The 16,763-nt window shown below is 37.5% G+C and overlaps 1 protein-coding gene across 7 annotated transcripts in view; it reads right to left on the reverse strand.

The window, feature by feature from the left end:
- Positions 1–3,635: 3,635 nt before the first annotated feature.
- Positions 3,636–16,763, reverse strand: part of foxp2 (forkhead box P2) — a 361,162-nt gene continuing 348,034 nt past the window's right edge. For all 7 annotated transcript variants that reach the window (XM_055650878.1, XM_055650881.1, XM_055650882.1 and 4 more), the window contains one exon: positions 3,636–7,039. In XM_055650878.1, coding sequence (XP_055506853.1) covers positions 6,898–7,039 — 142 coding nt within the window. In that variant the 3' untranslated portion in view covers positions 3,636–6,897. The remainder of the gene's footprint in view (positions 7,040–16,763) is intronic.

The following is a 16,763-nucleotide window of genomic DNA, read 5'->3' on the forward strand; positions in this document are numbered from 1 at the left end:
CATATGAAAGTCCTGACATCCCAGGAATCAGTCTGGTGAACCTTCTCTGTACTCCTTCTAAGGCAAGAATGTCTTTCCTCAGATTTGTAGACCAAAACTGTACACAATACTCCAGGTGTGGTCTCACCAATACCATGTACAACTGCAGTAGAACCTCCCTGCTCCTATACTCAAATCCTTTTGCTATGAATGCTAACATACCATTCACTTTTTTCACTGCCTGCTGCACCTGCATGCCTACTTTCAATGACTGGTGTACCATGACACCCAGGTCTCATTGCATCTTCCCTTTTCCTAATCGGCCACCATTTAGATAAGTCTTCTTTCCTGTTTTTGCCACCAAAGTGGATAACCTCACATTTATCCACATTATACTGCATCTGCCATGCATTTTCCCACTCACCCAGCCTATCCAAGTCACCTTGCAGCCTCCTAGCATTCTCTTCACAGCTAACACTGCCCCCCAGCTTCGTGTCATCTGCAAACCTGGAGATGTTGCATTCAATTCTCTCATCAAAATCATTAATATATATTGTAAATAGCTGGGGTACCAGCACTGAGCCTTGCGGCACCCCACCTGCCATTCTGAAAAGGACCCGTTTACTCCTACTCTTTGCTTCCTGTTTGCCAGCCAGTTCACTATCCACATCAATACTGAACCCCCAATACCATGTGCTTTAAGTTTGTATACTAATCTCTTATGTGGGACCTTGTCGAACGCCTTCTGAAAGTCCAGATATAGCACATCCACTGGTTCGCCCTTATCCACTCTACTAGTTACATCCTCGAAAAATTCTATAAGATTCGTCAGACATGATTTACCTTTCGTAAATCCATGCTAAATTTGTCCAATGATTTCACCACTTTCCAAATGTGCTGTTGTCCCATCTTTAATAACTGACTCTAGCAGTTTCCCCACTACCGATGTTAGACTAACTGGTCTGTAATTCCCCGTTTTCTCTCTCCCTCCCTTTTTAAAAAGTGGGGTTACATTAGCTACCCTCCAATCCTCAGGAACTACTCCAGAATCTAAAGAGTTTTGTACTGGTGAATAGGTGATCGATGATCGGTGTGGACTCGGTGGGCTGAAGGGGCTGTATCCCTAAACTAAAAGTAAAGATAAATTAAATGGATGCAGCAGTGGGCAGTTGGTGTCAACAATAGGGGCAGAAAATGTCTAGTTGTATTAAATTACATAATGGTCAGTATTAAAAGTAACAGATTAGGAGAATATCCTGAAATTGCAGGTTGATTGTTCTTTAAAGGGCCTGCATAGCAAGCCAAGCAGGGTAATGGTTCAAATAGAAAGCCAACCAAACAATGGTTAAAAATAGGAAGGCAAATAGCATATTGACCTACATTCCTGTCAAGAAGCAGAAATTGTGTCTCATCGAACCAAGGTACTGAATGGCTGCACTTACAGTATTGTGCAGTTTTTCTTACTGATCAAGAATATTTTGGCACTATTTACGTGCAGACAAATACATGACCAATTTTAGAGCATTGCATGATAGGTATAAACTGGAATTAATTTTTGCTTACTTTGGTAATATTCCCATATTAGAGGGGACATGGTTGATGTTTTAAAAGGATAAAAGAACTGGAGACAATTATTAGACATCCTTTTCCTTACTTCCACAGCTCTGCATCCAGCAGATTATCCTTTGGGCTGTTTCCTCAATGAAATTTGTTTTTTTATGTGGCCACTTGGACAGAATATTTGAAGTGGATGGAAATGGTAGGATTGAATTTCTATGAAACCTACCAATGGGGAGTTAGAATAGATGCTGAGAGGTACTTATTTAAAGTACTTTTTTTTTTTACCAACCCTAGAATTAATTTTAAGCAAAGAGGCTCTTGAAAAGGAACATGAAAAGTTGCTTGCAGGAGAAATTATTTGAATTGTAGGGAGATACCTGCTGCTTAGTGTGATTATCAGTCATGGACAACCTCAAAGCTTTTTTTGATTGCCTTAGGAAGTCAGAAAGAAATCTTTTCAGCATTCTTTCTCATTTAAATGAAGTATATATTTGCTTCTCCCTGAAGAAAACAGTGAGGAGGTGGGGAAGGCTGTACACAGTTGCATTTTTAATTAGATTTAATGAAGGACAGCGAGATTAAAAACATTTTTTTTAAGGCTGTGAGTGCTAAAATTGTGAGCACTTCAATCTAAAACCAGACATTTTCCATTATGCTGGACACCTGCCCTCTTTCCTCCCTTGAATCTCACTTAAAGGCCTGTCCCTTGATGCGAGTTCACCCAAGAACTCTCCCGAGTTTAAAAAAAATCTAACTCGTGGTAAGTACGTAGTGTGTATGTCAGTGCTTGAGGATGTCTCGTAGCGGCTGGTAATTCTAAAGGCAGGTACTCGGGAAACGCGGAAACTTGTGAAGTTTTTTCAACAGTGTGAAAAATCTCCAAGAGTAAAAAAATACTCGTGATGAGGTACCACGAGTTTGATTTTTTTATTTTTAAACTCGGGTGAACTCGCATCGTGGGACAGGCCCTTTGGCAGAAGTCTCCCACTTTCAATGGTTTGCGTGTGCAGAAATATCTTGCCCAGGCCTAGAAAGAGGAGGCCACCCACTAATGCATGGGCAAGAGACACAGCTCCCAATAGCATAGCAAGGGAATGACAATGTGCCAGCAGGCAGATGAAGGTTGGATGATGCAGAGGGACTTTCCTGAACTGCCTGTCCTCCGAATAGAAACCTATTGCACGGGTTGGATGTTCTGGCCTATGGATATCCTTACAACTAAGTTCAGCTTTTGTGAAGGCGAGAGGTTGCAAGATTGATTACGGAGCCACATTGTAACATTTACAGGAACGTAACATTTCAATAATATAAACCATCAGTGTTAGTTTACAGCAGTTTCCTTTCTCACGATTCTCACCTAGATTATTTTGTCTTCCAGCCCACCTGAAACAAAGAGACTTCAATGGAAGTTTATATAAGAGAGCTCTCCCACAATTTCTCCTTTTGATGCTGTTAAAGAATGTGAGCGTAAATCCTTTAGGGAGCCGGGAAGAAATTATCCACAATTTTCAAAATCAAGAAGTCAATGATTCAATTAAATTGTACAATAAAGCATAAAATCAATCTTTACTCACAGGCAATAACTGAATTTTATAATCTGTTAATGCTGTCTGTTAACAAGGACATAACAGATGAGCTTAATATGTGTGATAAGCTATTTATTGCATTTCATAATGCCATTATCTGTCATTAGTACTGATTACACACATCTAGAACTATAATACACATTTTATTGTCTGCTTAAACAGACACATTGAATGATGGAATGTTATAATACAGGAAAAAATGTTTTTCACACCTTGTAATTCTACGGCAGTGTCAGTGACAACATAGTCTAGTGCCTTAGAAAGGAGCTGATTATTATTTTTGTACATTACATTACAACCATCACTGCTTCTCTGTTCATTACCTATTGGAGGTATAATTCATTGCTTTGCCACTAGTCAGGGTATTATTAAGTTTTATATTTTAGGAACTCCAAAAAGAAAACACGATTATCAACAGATTAAAACAAATGCTAATGCTGATGGCTTCATCTAATTTCCATTCAGTCTCGGTCCAATGAAGAAGTCAATTGTAGTTCTAACAAATATTAGTAATGTGCACAAAATTTTAATTTCAGTCCATACAACGACAATGAATTCAACTACAGCACGAATATGCCGATGAAACAGTATACTCACATGGTTTTATATCATTGATGTCTTTTATAGACAAAAAACTTGGTCCAATAAAACCTGATAACTCCCTGTTGTTAGTGGTAGTCTAGTTTCCTTTTAAGTCCTATGTTTGGTCCTTTACATTATTCAGCAGTGAGAGCCTTGAATACAGAACAACAGCTGTTACAAATTTCAGTCATGACTTCTCACTTTTAAGAATTCAAGGCATGAACACAGTACACAGTAATGGAAAGTATCAAAATTAGTTTACCTCAAAAAAGATAAATAAACAAATAGGCATAATCCACCAATACATAAATTGATGTTTGTTGTGCTACAGCTAAAAGATACTATATATAAAGGAGCACAGTCCCCATCAGCATATGATAGATGCAAGGATAAATGAGCTTTAATTTTGCCACACAGTATGCCATTTAAGTATGCACCAAGCAATAAATACATACATTATTTTAAAGCCTTACAATAGCTATGCAAAGCAGATGCAAGAAAGCAGATTTGCTAATATTAGCAAGCAATGGTATAAAATAGAGTAAAAAATACATGAAATGCATTAAAGCAAAGCTCGCTTAAAAAAGTCTGGTCATTTATGGGTCCACCAACATTTTTTACATAGTTATGCACAATTATCAAAATACAGACAGAGCATATCAGAAAACCCCAATAAACCTAAAACCTATTGTAAGCATTTGCAGAGTTTTGGAGGTTCTTCTGGTAAAATGTGCAAGCAGCTATTTTTAATCATACTCGTACAAAATCCATGCAAAATTCTACAGGTATATGCAATCTGTGGCTAAGACTTGTTTTTCCAAAAGATGCGTGACTGAGGTATGCACACTACCAGCACTGTACCCTCAGATCCCTTTCCAGATGAATTCAGGTATCGTTCCTACTTCCAGTCCCACTGAGCAGTTTTACACATGCACTTCATAGACGTTATCTCCCTTTCAATAAATCCAAACATCAGTGTCCTACAAATGTTTGAAGAGAACCTATTAGAAATCTTTCTCCCCCATATTGGTAACATAAACCTTCCTTCCATTGACCATGAACTACAGACAAGCATAGTGAGAGTAACAGTTAACTGTGATACTCGCAAAATAATACAATCTGCCACAATTGTTCTGGTGTGTTATGCAGAGGTAGAAGCTTTCAGAAAGTCTTTTGGGTGAGTGAAAGAATCCTACTGAAAGCAGTTGTGTCCTTTTATTTGGTGTGATAGATGACTGTGTATGTCTTAAGTCTACTTGCTGACTCCAGCAAATAATAAATGATGAGCCTGGTTTGCAGGAACCAGCTCCTTCACATGGAACTGGCAAGTATGTTAAACTCAAGCAGCCATTTCCTGTCAAAAACTGTTTGTAAAGCAATAACCATAATCAGGTTATGAGGTCCCTTGGTTGGGGAGGAAATGTAAGGTATTTCACAGAATTGGCACACAAAGTGAAATGCAACATTTTGAGTTAATAAATATCAGTGTTAAGCAATTCTTGTATTCTTTTTTTAAAAACTACATCACAATGCATCATGAAACATTTTTAGGAAAACTTTTTTTATGCATTGTTAGGTATAGCAGATACTTCAAGCCTTAACATCACATATAAGCAGAGGCAGAAATTTGTGTAACTTTGGTTTGATAGAAATGGAAATGTCTGGTATAATGACTATTAAACACTATGATTTGAAATGAGTATAAAAATTGCTTCTGTTTTTAAACTCTGCCAGATCATTTGAACTCAAAAGTGAAAATAACTTTTTGGCTTCACTAGTTTTTCAATGTTTGGTTACTACAGTTATTTTTTTTTTTTTTTAAGTGAAATCTGAAAACTCTTCTTGACGAACAAAACATGAAAAAAAAAGGCAAACGTGCAAGACATAAGTTTTACGAAACATTACAAAGCCACCAGTAAAAACTGTTGTCTGTACGGGGAAAAAAAAATGCAAATGGAGCCTAGTGAGTTTGTCAGCACTATATTCTCACCTGCATGACTAGTTTCTAAATGTACATTTGAAGTGAGAAATAAAAACATCTATATAAATTATGTAGTTGCATCAAGTACATATAATTTGTTTTGGTCAAAGATGCACATTTAGTTGGTTCCTACCATAACTTTCTTCTTTACATCACTGTTATTGTGTAGCATTTGCGACTGAATTTTATTTTTCTGAACTCAGCAGATCACACGTCTGACTTCATTTTGTCAAGTTCAATACTTTCTTTCCTTAGGGCTAAATAAAAGAATCCCAGAGGTCATCTGAAAACAGCAGGTAGTTCATGTAAATGTCCCTTTGTACTAATTAAAGTTACAGAAGGCGGGCCACTGAAATGGTTGTTTCTGTCACTGAGCTATTGGCCATTGTCAGGGTTGACTTTGGTTTAAGCTGTTGCCTTTGAAAATGTTTACAGGTAGACAAAGATTAAATACAAGGAGGTAAAGAGAGCTGTTTAGAGTATGCAGAAAAGCACAATTTCCATATGGTAGTTTCACACAGATGGTAGAAGTTTTTGTAAGCATTTAAGATTGCACTTTACATTTCAACACTAACAGCACAGACTGGAAGCCCGAGGTTATCAGTTTCCTCAGGAATCCACAACAGTCTAATTACTGTGGTTTTGTAATATCTAACTACAAACATAATAGTTGGTGGCACCAACACGAACCCTAATCTGTCCCCAAAGTTCAACGAGTTTACAGGCAGTGATTCTACTTTCTGTTACTACTGTGCAAATTAAAATCAACAACAACTTGAACTGGATCAGCAAATCATCTAATTTTAGCTACTGTATACTAAAAATTCACATTTAATGAAGCTAACTCTATTTTTGGCAGTATAAGAGGCCATTGACTTTCTAAATTGATGACATCCCAATGTCTGGTCAATCCTTCAACCAGTAAGAGCTAGGTAACAATTTCATATGGATAAGCCATCACACAGCGGAAAGTTTATCAGAAACTTATTTTTTTGCAATCCAATTTTCTATATGCTGGAAAAATACAAGCAATTTCCAATGCTTGCCATCCCTTGGTTTTCAGTGGCAATCACAGATAGTTCCACGAGGCTGTTCCTTGTCTCATGCTCAATAAATAGTCACAGTAAAAGTCTGCCAAATATCCAATGACATTGAGTGGTTATGGAGGTCTGGAATATGACCCTGTTGCTGAAATGTCTGAAGTTCCTCTTATTCTAGATCTTCAGATGAAGGTTCCTCTTCAATATCTCTGTCCTCGATCTCTGGACTGTGATCGGCTGTCGTTACCAAAGACATTGGGCCCTCATCTTCTTCTGCATTCATTGGTTCTTCCTTGACATGAATGGGTTGACTGAATAAATTTGAAAAATAAAAATGCATGGTCAGTGAAAATTACAGCAGAAACAAAAGATTGTACTAAAAAGAAGCCTCCAATTTTTTTTTTTAAATATAAATTCTTATTCCTTTTGTAGAAAATACTATTAGGAATTTATTACACTCAGCAGATGATTGTTTCTTGAAACAGGCACATCATCAATTAAAGCACGGCAAGTGTCAAATGCTTTAAAATATCTGATTTTATCCCCTGAAGTTTACTTTTTTTTCTCCCCAAAATAAATCAGAAAGGTCACAGTGATCTGAGAAAGCTATAAAAGTTCACTTATGGCACATGACGAAAAATGCCATATCATAAATAATCTAGATTTTTTTTTCATACCCTACCCCTCTAGCAAGAGAAGACCTGCTTTTTTTTATCTTGTTAATAGAAACTGCAGTCTCTCATTAATATGCAGGGCTGGTGTGGTGCTTCTCAAGAGGAATACCTGCAACAGGGCTTCATCATTAATCAACTTCAGCACAGCAGTTCAGTGAGACACGATGATACATGTTTTTAACTCTAAATTAATGAATATCTTTACCAACTGTCAATAAATGAGGAAAAACACTGGTGAGGAACACAAGTTGAGGTGGGAAATTTCCAAACATAACAGAATGATGAGGAAGTGGGCAACTAACAAGAATAATAATGCTGTCACCCACAAACAAGGCTTAACATGATCCAGGCCCTACTCAAGGAAAGGGTTGTGCTGCAATGATAAATCTGCCAAAACCTAATTATTTTTGACACATTAGATGCATCAGGGACTCGCAGTGAAAAAATTTCCTTATCAAGTACTTTTGCATTAGAAAGTGACTGAACCTGCCAGCCATCTCTTGGGCTACATTCTTCGATGAAAGGAGTAACTTTGAATTTTAAAAGGTACAGATCGCTTTAATATTCACAGCAAAATAACTTATTATTCAAACCTTATTGGTAACCCATACAGTTTTGTTATTTATTATTTAAACAGATAATTTATGCAATTTTAATAGTCATCACAATCAGAGCAAAATCAGAAGAAAAGAAATGAACAATGGAATTAGAAAATGCTGGGACTAGAAGGATTTTCTTTGTAAGGTCAGTTCATTTGCATACTGATTGGATGAACAAACATATCACCCTATTGAAAAATCACATTAAAAATGTGTATTAATATGTATAAGAAATATTTCTACAAAACAGTTAATTTTAAGTCTTGAAAATAAAACCCTTTACTTTTGTCTGTAATGCAAGGTTGATATTTCTTTGTGCCCAATTTTAAAACTTTCTGATGCACAAAAATATCATTAAATATCTTTGATAGAATATTGCATAATACTCTCCACGTTAAATTATTTTAATACATATTCAGTTATATATATGTTTATTCTCTTTACTGAAAAAATCGTAGATTCTGGTGGCTAAACTGTAACATAATGAATCACACGCACACCGTATTAAGAAGCAATCCTTCATTGAAAATTAATAGCAATAAATAGGAGTTTTTTAAATATTTCAAATTTAAAATAAATCAATTGTTTCAGAAGTGGGTTTCACTCAGTATGACAGATAATATCCCAAGAGCTCAATGATAAAGAAAGCCTTCTTAAAATACTGTCATTCTTATTTATCATATTGTTTAAAAAAAACTCCAAATAAGGGATACAAATTTAAAGAGAGATAAATGAGTCAAGAGAACACTGGGTTGCCATGGTCATAAAACACATCAAAACCTTTCAACAATATGAAAAGCATAGCTTGCAGCTTTAATTTACATTAATTACATATCAGTACGATGTTCAGAATGTAAAAAATGAGAAAAATTATGAGAGCTTACGTTCAGATTGCACTGACTGTATTGGGTGCTAAAATGACTCATGCAGTATTTACCAAGTGGCTTCTGAAGCCACAAATGTACGTCTGTTATTAAACCTTTACAATCGTCTCCGCAATGGGTCTGGTTTACTTGAGCATTATTGTAAGACTATTACAGTACAGTGCAGTCATGCATAACCATTCAGCAGATGTAAATATCATCATTGGCTGTGTATCTTAATGAAATAAGATGATTTGTCAGTCTTAATAATCAGACAGACAATAATAATATCTAAGGTAGAAGACTGCTTATTCCTTTTAAATACCAAAGGGATTTTTGGACCGGTCGCATGCCCAGTAAAAAGATGAAACTAAGAGCATTGAAGCATTTAAAAGATCCTGTAAATACTCCGGTTGAAAGTGAATTAACATAAAAAGATTTTCTCCTCCAAGGCAACTATCAATCTCAAGTGAATATCATTCATGACAGACTATTTGGAAATAAATGTAGCAAAGGACATTGGACAATATATTGATTGCAACACCTCCTAAACGTATCAGGACCCAAACTATGCCATGTCACTAGGTCTCTACAGTTTGAAAGATAAAAACGCAATAGACATTTTATAATGGAAGTATTAATTAGCTAAATGTGTTAAACCTCCACACTTCTGCCATCCTTCAATTTAACTTTAAAATGTCAAAGGAAGCAAAGCTTTTAACAGGAATGGCCGAATGCTTAACTTCAAAGTGGATATACGTCAATTGGATTCACATCTGGTTGTTTCAGTTGGCTAAGGAACGGAGTACTACTGTAAAAGGAGGTACTATATCTCTGCCTGGGACATTCTGTATGATCTTCATAACGTGAAACTCCTGTTGAATTATTTTAAGACAATGTTGACACTGTCCCTGACAGAGATTAGAATAGAGACCCAGACATTTTTCCTCCCTAGTTGAAGAATAATGGTGAATAACATTTAAGACTAGCTTGTTGGACTATATATATTTTCACTAAGATTTAAAGGAACACATATGTAGACTTTATAAATGAATGTCAGGCCCATTGCTTTACATACTTATAGAACATAAAAAAATCTTGCTACAAAACAAAAACATTGACCTTGAAATTAGACTGTAAAGTACAAACTGATGAATGTTTAAAATGTTTGTCTGAAATTAATTACACTGCTGTTTTAATGAGTTATTAATATTTTAATAGTTGATTAATATCGCTGATAAAATAGGGGGAACTAACATTCTCAAACAATACGTTAAGATTTCTCACATTGGTTTTGCTAGGTAACATTTGAGTCAACATTGAGCTTTGTTAGAGATCTTACCTTTCCCAGCATATGATAAACAATGTCTTCCCATTAGCATGTTCTTTCATAAACAATATATTTACACCTATTTTGAATTCTTACTGATCATTAAATATTGTTGTTTTCGATAAAGAACATGCATGGCACCATCAGGGAATTATGCTGGAAGGCACCACTGACCCCAGCGGTGAAGGAGACTGAATTAGCATTCAATTGAAATAAATTGCTGAAATACCCTTGGTTAAATGCTCTATCTATGGTGTTGTTAATTCCATTCCCTCACATGGTCAGTTTCTGTGATGCCATTAAGATTCATAATTTAAACATTTAGTGGGAAAAGTCAGACCCAGAGGAAATAACATTAAATTAACGATCTTAGATTATTTTTTAAAAATAATACGTGTTATGTCTTTTTCCAGTAAAAGCTCATTTTCAAAATCCCTGTCTGGATTTTAACAATCTTGATTATTCATATATATTATAAATATTATTGATGAGAAACTGAAATTTTACTGGTAATCGATTAAAATATTTAAAAAACATTAGATATTTATGTTTTAAATCATAAACCAACTTATCAAATATATATCTGCAAATATTAAATAATAACACACCATTGCAGGTGTTTTATTATTGTTAATGAAAGCTTAATAAAGTATCTTTGAGCACAGAACTGCAATATTCTTTCATGTGTTTTACTGTGGCATGCATGTTTTCCAAAAAAAGATATGCTGTTTGAAATAAAAATTAAATAAAATTTGGCATCTCATGGTCATGCCGGCAAGGCTTTGACTGGTTTCGGTCGAGGCATAATTTCACCCAAGCCTCGTGGGGTCATTGGATATTTATTATGAGATTGTACTTGGGGCAGCACGGTGGCGCAACGGTAGAGTTGCTGCCTTACAGCACTTCAGTGCCGGAGACCCGGGCTCGATCCCGATCACGGGAACTGTCTGTACGGACTTTGTATGTTCTCCCTGTGACTGCGTGGGTTTTCTCCGAGATCTTCGGTTTCCTCTCACACTCCAAAGATGTACAGGTTTTTAGATTAATTGGCTTGGTACGGTGTAAACATTGTCCCTAGTGTGTGTGGGGCAGTGTTAATGTGCAGGGATTCGGACTCAGTGGACCGAAGGTCCTGTTTACGCGCTGTATCTCTAAACTAAACTGAACTGTACTACTTTCCAGTTCTTTCATGACTTTTAGCTCAAGTCAGGACCCCTACCTTTCCAACCGTAAATTGACACTAACCTCTTTATCTGATGGAACATTTACAGTCAGATATTACAGGACCTGAGTTCTAATCAGCCTCTTTACACCACTAATAAGAAGAGAAAATGGATATATGCCTGAGGCTGCACTCTTAAACTACCTTAAAACAATTCATTATATTCTCTATATTGCTCATCTTGTATTTCTTCTTGATAATAGAGTGAAATAAGTTATTTAAATTGTGGGTCAGTTTTAGTTTTAATATGATTTAAAAATATTTTAATTGCTTCTGATGAAAAAATATAAAATTTGCAATTGTGCCAACTAAAAGACACTGAATCACCATTATAAGCCATTCCTTTTAATTACATTTAATGGTTCCAACTTATTATTAACATAGGTGTTGTAATCTTTAAAGCATGTGGAAAAATTGCCAGTGTCTAATTTTTGATATTGGAATATGGTTAATAATGGATTATATTTCTAAATTACTTCCCTTCTCAGCTTTCTGCTCAGATTTTTTTCAAGTAGATGCTTCAATTATCTTATTTAAAAAATATAGGTCGCAAACATTTTTTTGGTCAAGTAATATTGTTTTCTCCACATTCAACACCATGTACATACCTCTGTTGATGTAATAAATGGAACAGGTGGCTGAAGTAGATTGTAACATAGAAAATAGGTGCAGGAGTAGGCCATTCGGCCCTTCGAGCTAGCACCGCCATTCAATATGATCATGGCTGATCATCCTAAATCAGTACCCCGTTCCTGCTTTCTCCCAATATCCCTTGATCCCTAAGAGCTATATATTGTGGATCCAGACGTATACATTGTTGTGAGGCTATCCTGCTTTGCTGAGAAATCATTGTACAACTCAGGTGTAGCCCGACGAACTTATTTTGTTATTTGAAATTATTTTGGCGTACATGGAATTCACACAGTGTATTTTCACCCTTGAATAAAAAACTGGAAAACTAGACAGGATACCTTGCCTTGAACAAATTAACTGGCATGAGTAACACATAAGTTATTTTATACCTGGAGTCATGCTTCGAGGTATACTTTAATCTTGTTTTCTGTCTTTGCCGTTTGCTCAGGGTGGCAACTGGGTGAAACCATTCAACTAAACACCTGAAGATAGACCCAAAATGCTGGAGTAACTCAGCGGGACAGGCAGAGAAGGAATGGATGACATTTCGGGTCGAGACCCTTCTTCAGACCGAAAGTCACGGGAAAGGGAAACGAGAGATATAGACAATGATGTGGAGATATAGAACAAATGGATGAAATATATGCAAAAAAGCAACAATGATAAAGGAAACAAGTCATTGTTGGCTGTAGCGAGGTGAGAATGAAAAGCTGGTGTTTGGGTGGGGGAGGGATGGAGAGAGGGGAATGCCGGGGTTTACTTGAAGTTAGAGAAATCAATATTCATAGCCCTGTATTGTAAGCTGCCCAAGAGAAATATGAGATGCTGTTCCTCCAATTTGCGATTAGTCTCACTCTGACAATGGAGACCTAGGGCAGAAAGGTCAGTGTGGGAATGGGAAGGGGAATTAAATTGTTTGGCAACCGGGAGATCATGTAGGTCCAGGCGGACTGAACAAAGGTGTCCAGTGAAACGATCGCCCAGTCTACGCTTGGTCTCGTCGATGTATTAGAATCCACATCTTGAACAACGGATACGGTAGATGAGTTAATCTACCCATTCCTTCTCTCCAGAGATGCTGCCTGTCCTGCTGAGTTACTCCAGGATTTGGTGTCTATTGTCCATTCATACCAGTATCTGCAGTTCCTTCCTACATAACTAAACATCTGATTTAGCTTTGCCATCTTCTCCGTGCAGATGAATAGAATGTATAGTATTCATCAAACATGATGTTCCTATTCTCGATTTGTTCTTGATCACATATTTTCCACGCATATCTGTGTTGGGAGATCAAAGTGGCCTGATACTTCCACCAGCATCTAACGGAGCATCAATGTACCATCTCAACCAGTCACATCAAAGGATTGTTAATGATGGGCAATAGAAACAGAACCAAATAGTCAAATTAGAACAACTTTGATGACAATCAGGTAGAGAAAACAAAATTAAGGGAACAGAAGAATGTTTGCATTATGTAGGCAGATATGCTATAAAATTAAATACCAGATATGCTATAAAGAGTGGAGGTATAAAATTACACAGTTCTTAAAGTTGTTTTCCAGTAGTAGAAAAGCTGCCTAACAGTAAATATGAATTTCCATGCTAGTGGAAAGGATATTTTGATTTAAATAAACAAGCCCTCATTTTCCCACACTGAGTTCAATTTGTGCAGGTGTACGAACTTCCAATGCATTAAAATAATGGATAAGGCCTTGGGATCCTGTTTGTATGTTTATAACAAAGATAGGCACAAAAAGCTGGAGTAACTCAGTAGGTCAGACAGCATCTCTGGAGAGATAGAATATATGACATTTCGGAAGGGAAACAAGATGGTGATGTAGAGAGATATAGAACAAATGCATGAATATAACTGTTTATTTTGGACAGCATCATGCACTGCCTTCAATTGCAATTACAAAGTAGGTTGTGCATCGGTAAGTGGGAGTTTCACTCGAATATTAACATAAATATTGGGGTAAAAGAGGTATCGATCGGTAAGGTAGTCAGAGTCTGTATTCCAGGGTGGAAATGGCAGATACTAAAGACGATTTAAGGTGAGAGAGGGAAAGATTAAAGTTCACCGGCCAAGATGCCGGTGGTGAAGGTAAAGGAGAGGGTCGTCTGCTGTGAGCGGCCCACAATCTCACATCCCCCACCCTCGGAATGCACCCTGGTGTTCCATGGGTTGACGTGGGATGGGCGGCTGTTGGTAGTGATGGAGGTGACATGTTTGTCTTGGGCTTGAGTCAGGGTGCTGATGGAGGTGGCATGGAGAAGTCTACTTGCTCACTTACAGAAGCTGCACAGAGTGGTGGAGGAATGAGTCGAGGGAATCGCACACAACCAGGTTGACGGAGGGCACGGGGAGGCCCTGACCACGGGGAACAATGGAGGAAGAGACTGACTTTGGTGCCTTCCCACACAGTGGGAAACTTTGATTCTGCTGTGTGGGGATGTTTTATGTCAAACCCTATAGTGTGTTGTGTCCCTTATTTTTATTGTATGGCTGTATGGGAATTTCATTTCACTGTGCCATCTGGCACATGTGATGAATAAATCTATCTTGTATCTTGACCCCTTCTTTATTGATCCAGTGCTACCAGGACACTGGGCTTTAAAGTGAGATCGATAACAACTGCACCTCTCCTTAAGCCTAGATCAGGCACTACAGAAACATGGAAGCTGTAAATGGCACCAGAATGTGGTGCGTCTCTGCATACCATTTCAGAAGGGGATCTATTGTACTCGTGCATGGTAACATTTGATGCATAGCTTGAAGAACAAACCTTTCACTGTATCCCTGACAAAGAAACCATTGAATCATTAATTTAGTGAAGCAAGTTGCTTTTCACACAAAGAGTGGTAGATGCCTGGAATGCACTGCCAGTGGAGCTGCATGGAGTTTGTACATTATCCCGGTGTCGTCGTGGGTTTTCTTCCGGTATTCTGGCTTCCTCCCTCATTCCAAAGACAAACAGTTTGCAGATTAATTGGCTTTGGTAAAATTGTAAATTGTCTCTAGTGTGCAAGATAGTGTTTGGGGTGTTCGTTTGTTGGCACGGACTCGGTGAGCCAAAGGGCCAGTTTCCATACTGTATCTCTAAAGCTTAAAGTTTAGTGTAATTATGGCAAAAGAAAAATGTATTCCTGAAGAAATACTCACATTTTATGGAGCACCAAGTTGTAAAAGGTTATTAATATGAATTCGGATTTGAAACTGTTGGATTTTGTCCTCATTTTTGGAACACAAAGATTTCTTAGATGATTTATCCGATATTGATTAGGCATTGAAGCGTTGAAGTCAATCAGTTTTATTTTGTTAGCAATCGGCATGTTATTGAGAATTAATATATTTAAGCAACTGCAATATGCTACCAGTTGAGTTTCTTGAGGCTGAGCACAAGGATTTGAAAGCACATTCAGTACTCAGATGAAGCAGGATTAGCGCGTGCAAGGGATTATTAGGCCAGCACATAGACATAGTCAAGTCCCAATTTAAAGTCACCCTTTAGTTTTTATATTTCAGTTTTAAATTCCTTTGTCCATATTTACATTGGAAAATGCAAATGTAAATGTCATTCTGTAAATATGTACTCGCTCCAGTGGACATAAGAATTTATAAAAGAAAATTTAAACAAGAATTCTGTGCGAACACAAGTTTTTTAAAATTATATATAGTAAAATAGAAAATATCTGTTGGCTTGTTGAATTGGCTACAGAAGTATATGAATGGACAGATATATCCGAGGACACTGTGGGAAGCTAGAGAGGAAACCACAGGAGCCCTGGCTGAGATTTATGAATTATTCTTTAATGCAGGTGGAATGCCACGAGAATGGAGGGAGGCAAATGTTGTGCCTCTATTGAAGAAGGGCTGCAGGGAAAAACCTGGGAACTACAGGCCAGTGAGTTTAACATCTGTGGTCGAGATGTTACAAGCGAGTATTCTGGGGGATAAGATATATGTGCATTTAGACAGACTAGGGCTGATTAGGGAAAGTTTTGTTCGTTGGAGATTGTGTCTCAGGAATCTGAATGAGTTTTTTGAAGATTTCACTAAAAAGGTTGATGAGGGCAGAACTGTTGTTGTATTTCCACAAGGCATTGGCAGGGCTGGCCTTAAACCAATTGGACCAATTGCTCCCAATTGGGCCCCATGCCGAAGGGAGTCCCGCGCTAGATTAATCTACTCCCGGCTTGGGTAGATCTACCCTAGGTGGAGAGTGGTGGAGGGGGAAGAAAGGGGTCGGCTTGGAGAGGGAAGAAAGGGGTAGACGGGTGGGAGGGGGGTGGGTGAGGAGGAATGGAGAAGGGAGAGAGGGGTCATGAGCTGCCAGCGGAGATAGTTGAGGTAGATACTATCACAATGTTTAAAAAATCTTTGAACAGGTAGATGAATTGGATAGGCTTAAAGGGATATGGGTCAAACACAGCAGGTGAGTATTGTAATGGGGCATGTTGGTTGGCATCCACAAGTTGGGCCAAGGGGCCTGTTTCCATGCTGTATGACTCAAAGGGAGATGCATCCAAAAAACAGAATGTTTTCCCTGCGATGCATTTAGTGCTTAATATTACCAGGAAGACATGCTGCAGATTCTGTCCTAAATTCTTTGGGTGGATGTCTAGTTTTATTTAATAGGTATGTTGTACATCCACATCAGCTGGGTGTAAATTGGGGCAGACACACACACACACACACACAAAATAAAACAGA

This window comes from Leucoraja erinacea, chromosome 19, assembly GCF_028641065.1.
Source record: "Leucoraja erinacea ecotype New England chromosome 19, Leri_hhj_1, whole genome shotgun sequence".
Classification (NCBI taxonomy): Eukaryota; Metazoa; Chordata; class Chondrichthyes; order Rajiformes; family Rajidae; genus Leucoraja; species Leucoraja erinaceus.